The sequence below is a fragment of the Lontra canadensis genome, unplaced genomic scaffold, assembly GCF_010015895.1.
Source record: "Lontra canadensis isolate GAN:19392208 unplaced genomic scaffold, GSC_riverotter_1.0 scaffold49, whole genome shotgun sequence".
NCBI lineage: Eukaryota > Metazoa > Chordata > Mammalia > Carnivora > Mustelidae > Lontra > Lontra canadensis.
In genome coordinates, this window is record NW_022631043.1 from 48,744 (window position 1) to 53,524 (window position 4,781).

At 65.5% G+C, this 4,781-nt stretch overlaps 1 protein-coding gene across 1 annotated transcript; it reads left to right on the plus strand.

Moving 5' to 3' along the window:
• The first annotated feature begins 2,754 nt into the window (after positions 1-2,754).
• Positions 2,755-4,060, plus strand: LY6D (lymphocyte antigen 6 family member D). Its single transcript, XM_032873440.1, has 3 exons — positions 2,755-2,806; positions 3,516-3,614; positions 3,825-4,060. Exons 1-3 carry the CDS (start codon positions 2,755-2,757, stop codon positions 4,058-4,060), a joined length of 387 nt encoding a protein of 128 aa, XP_032729331.1.
• The last annotated feature ends 721 nt before the right edge of the window (positions 4,061-4,781 follow it).

Sequence of the window (4,781 nt, forward strand, 5' to 3'; positions counted from 1 at the left end):
CCAAGGCTGAGACCCTGGGGAACAGGGGGAAGGGGGGCAGGGGCGTGAGCAGGAAAGGCACGAGGCAGCAGAGGTCTGGGCTTGTCCTGGCGCCGCTGAGTTCAGGAAGCAGGCAGGGCTGAGGGGTGAGGGCGTGAGCACTCCTGGCCCCTCCAAGACCTCTTCTAGGCCTTGTTTCTGCTGCCAACAATCCCCGGCGCCATCCGGCCCAGCGACCCAGCGGGCCCCGGGGACTGGGTGAGAGGGCTTGCATTCTGGAGAGTGGCAGCTTTCTCCAGAGGATGAGCGAGGACAGGAGGGGAGGCCACGTGACCTGGAACCGTCGGGTTGACGCCAGCGGGGTCCCCCCAGGACCTCATCTCCTCACCAGTGAAAGGATGTTGGAAGGGGCCAACCTAAGGGGCCATGACGGCTCCTCTCTCCCCTGAGATCTGCCTCCAAGATCAGGGCAGCCAGGCCACCACCTCCAGGAAGCCCTCCCTGACTGTACTGTTCCAATGACTCCCCATTCTCCGAGAGCTCCTGCCATGGAAATAGCCCACTTTCTCACACAAGTAAACTGTGTCTGAGGCTGCTGCTGACGGTCCTGCTAGGAAGCCCCTGGACAGGCAGCGCTCATCTTAGTGGGCGGCCCATGCCCTCACCGGCAGCCCTGTCAGAGACAACGGCTGTCTTCCCATGGATCCACCTCTTTTCTGGCAGGTGTCTGTCCCTGCCTGACAGGCGCACGGCCAGTGAAGCCTCAGGTGCCCCATGAGGATGGGACAGGGGTGCAGGGGTCCCCTCGAGCCCGGCAGCCTCATGCCCAAACTTCCACTCCTGGTCTGGACCCCTAGCTCTACCAGGACCTATAGGAAACCCAATCCCCCAAACGCGTTGTTCTACTAGCTTCTATGCCCCTTGGCCTCAGTGAGTCATCCCTCTCCACCTGTCATTCCCACCCCACCCCCCATGCCAGTCACCACCCTGTCACTGAGCCCTACATCCTGTTTCCTGAGGCCTCTGGGGTGTCCTCCTTCCATCTGTCCATAATGGGCTGTGCCTGATGAATTCCAGGCCTCAGAGCTTGGGGTGACTTCCTCTCTCTGGCTGAGTGCACAATTCCCCCATATTACCTGCCTCGTCAAAAGAGGCCCCAGCTACCCTACATAAGGCCCCGGGAGCCTGGGACCAGCCCGGGGGACAGGCTCAGACTGCTGATGTGGGCCTGCCCCAGGGGCTCCTGCTGGCATCCCTCCCTGCGCCTCCGGGGTCCTGGAAGGAAATGCTCTGCCAACCTTGCGCCTCTGGCCAGGTCCCACCAGGGCCAGCAACATCTTTAGGGAGGGCGGCCCAGAGGGTCAGGCAGCACGTCCCTGGCCCATTGGCACCATGAGGCAGCCTGCCTCGCCCAGGTGAGGCCCCGCTCAGGAGCTGGCTTGTCCAGGGCACGCCGGGAGGAAGGGCCAAGGGCTCCCAGATCTCCCCGGCCTGAGCCCACAGTGCTCCCAAGAGCTGTAGGCTGGCTCTGCCCCCTGCCCTCCCTCCAGCCCAGGGCCGCCCTCCTTGCAGCAGGCCCTGCCCCTCCAGTACTTGCAGGGATGGGGCTGGCGCAGGCCCAGGGCCGAGTTCTGTGCTCTGGCCTGACTCCCCGTCACAGTCAGCGTGGCCTGCCAGGACAGGGTCAGGGGAGGCCTCCGTAGGGGACCTCCCACAACCTAGCAGGGTCTGCCAGGCACAGCAGAGTAGCGGGAGGGGCCGTGGCCAGCCAGCAGACAGGGAAAGCTACAGGGAAGGGAGGACAGTGTCTGCACTTAGGGGCTGGGTCTTCCCTCCCCACGAGCACTCTGAGAGGGTGATGTTGCGGGGATCTACCCAGCGCCCCACACCCCTGACCTGGAAGACTTCACTGCCCTTGGGGACCAGAGCAGGAGTTGGAGAGGCCTGGTCCCAAAGCCAGATAAAAGCTGCTGGTCCTCCACCGTGCCCGGAGCACAGTGCAGAGTACTGGAGGGGCGGCGTCCAAGGCAGGGCTGCTGCAGACACAGGGGCCCTTGGGGTCTCTGGGTCAGTGAACCCTTGAGTCTCTGCCTCCACCCCCACCCCTCCCCCATCAGCTCTGCCCCTGCCCCTCCCCCTGATGCACCTGGTCCGGGGCTCACCTCTCTGCAGGCTCATCCACAGGCTTGCCCAGCTGCCGACCCCGCCCCAGGATGGCTTCCTCCCCTCCTCACTACCCTGAGGTCCTGACATCTCAGCAAGATGCCTTGCTTGCCTGGGGGTCCTTCTCCCAACACTCCGTGGGCCCACCGAGCGGTCCTGAGCCCCAAGCCCAGGAAGCCAGGCCAGAGCCTACACCTGCCTCGCTTGCCCCCTGGGCACAGGGCACCTGCCTAGGCTTGTGACTCCGTTGACCTTATCTGAGGGTCGGGGTACAAGGGAGGGAGTAGAAAGTCCGAGACAAAGCAATCTAGGGACGGACGGAGAGTCGGAGAGAGGAGAACAGGCAGTGAGCTGCAGAGCCTGCTGAGGCCTCCATCATAGCCTGGAGATGGGGGACGGCAGACCCCTGCCCTGCGGGGGCAAGCAGCCAAGGGGCAGCGGTCCCTCCAGGTGGCAGTGGCAGGGGCAGCCAGGCACCAGGCTGGCGGGCGTGGGCCAGCCAGGGTGGGGCAGCTGGAAGGCAGCCACCTTCACCCCTCCCATCAGCACCGGTCCCGGGCTATAAGGCCTCCAAAGAGGAGGGGCCCCCACTGCTCCCAGAGACGCCCCGAGATGAAGACAGCTCTCCTGCTCCTTGCTGTGCTGGCCGTGGCTGCCGGGCCAGGTGGGTGAGGGGCTGGGCGGGGGGTGGGGGGCAGGCAGCAGGGACCTGAGGGACACACATGGGAAGCTTGCAGTACCCACCATTAGGCTCCGGGCATCCTGGGCTCCCCTCAGAATTTAAAACAAAATGAACTCAGGTCTTAGCTTAGTGGAATCAGATGTAACATATCACAGAGTCAGAGACTCTTAGAATCAGCCCCCAGGATCCACACACAGAGAGGGAGAGAGAGGCGGGGAGCTGTCTTGAGACGCCCACCACCTCCGAGGATGACCAGCGGCCAGTCATCCAGCCCGACTCTGTCCCCGAGGCAACCCGCCTCCCGCAAGCTCAGCGTGGTGGAGCTGAAACCCCCCAGCCCTGACTTAGCCTCAGGTCCTCATTACCCTCGTCGTGGGGACCACAGGGGACAGGCTCTGGGGTGGGGCCAGCCGTGGTAGGCTGCTCTCTGGAAGTGTCAGAGCTCCGGGACGCTCCCGTGGCGAGGTCCCCAGCCCACAGCAGCCACCAGTTCTCTAGACATGCCTGGCACAGGAGCCTCCTCCCACCGTCCCAGCCATGGAGGACCGTCACCTCCTGGCCCCGGGGGGTGTGTGCAGGATGGAAGCCCCAGCGGGGGCCCCTCAGAGGGGCCGGCGGGTCTCATGCAAGGCTGGCAGAGGGCTGTGGCCAGGCAGCGACCCCAGGCCCCCCTGTGTCCCTCCTCCTCCAGCCCGTGCTCTCCGCTGCCACGTGTGCTCCAGCTCCTCCAACTGCGAGAAAGCCCAGACCTGCGCCGCCAGCGCACGCTACTGCAGGACCAGGACCAAGGGTGAGCGTGGGGAGCACCGGGCCAGGGCAGGGCTCTGTGTGGGGGCCCTGGGGCTCGCGGGACCGTGGCCTTCTGCAGGAGGATGTCGGTATCGGTGGGTCCCGGGGCCCCAGGGGCTGGGGACTGGGACTTGGGGGCTACAGGGGCCTGCTGCCTGGGCTGGGGGGTCCAAAGCCGCGGCGCAGCCTGACCGCACCCACCTGTCCGCAGTGGAGCCCCTGCTGGGGAACCTGGTGGAGAAGGACTGCGTGGAGGCGTGCACGCCCACGCACAGCCTGCCGGGCCAGGTGAGCAGCGGGGCGGCCGCCACCCTGTGCTGTCAGGACGACCTGTGCAACCGGAGCCTGCAGAGCAGCGCGCCCGCCCGCACCCTGGCCCCCGGTGCTGGCCTCGGCCTGGCCTTGGCCCTCGGCCTCCTTGCCCTCCTCGTGGGCCCCAGCCTGTGACCTCCCCACGGTGGGGAACCCCATCCCTTTCCCGAGGCCTTCCTGCTCCTCAGCCCCTCCCACTGGCCTTGCGGTGAGGGGAGCTTGGGAGTCCCCTGGCTGAGCTGGCCTGCCAGGGTCTGGGGCCCCTCTCCCAGACAGGACGGTGGACGTCCCCGAGTGGCAGGAAGGCAGGAGGCAGACGGCAATCGGACCCCTTCTGACTGGACACTCATTCTGTTCGGGTTCTGTTTATTTTTCTAATTGCAGAGGAATAAATGCCTGAAAATCAGCGTAGCTGTGTCCGTGCTATCCGGGGGCTGCAGGGGGTGGGGAGGGGCCATCTGGGCACACAGGCCCCCAGCTCCTGGGGCTTGTCACCCGGGCCCAGTCTTGCCATCATGCACGAGGCCTGAAATGCCACCATCACTCCTCGTCTTCAGAGGAGACATAACTCTCCCCAGGCGCCCTCTGCCAGCCCCAGAAGGGGGAATGCTCCGGGGGGGGGGGGGGGGGGGGCGCTGAGCAAGGGCACAGGGCAGAAGGCTTGAGTGCTCTTTCTGGCACCCAGCCCAAGTGCCCAGACACAGAGACACACACACACACACACCCCAAATCCACCCTGGGGAGGTTGGCCAAGGGGGCTGCTGAGCTCACCAGGGATCGGGATCAACCCAAGGCAGGTAAACTTACCTTGGCCCAGCTGTGTGGGTTCAGGGCCCCACTGCCTGGGTTAGGGGCT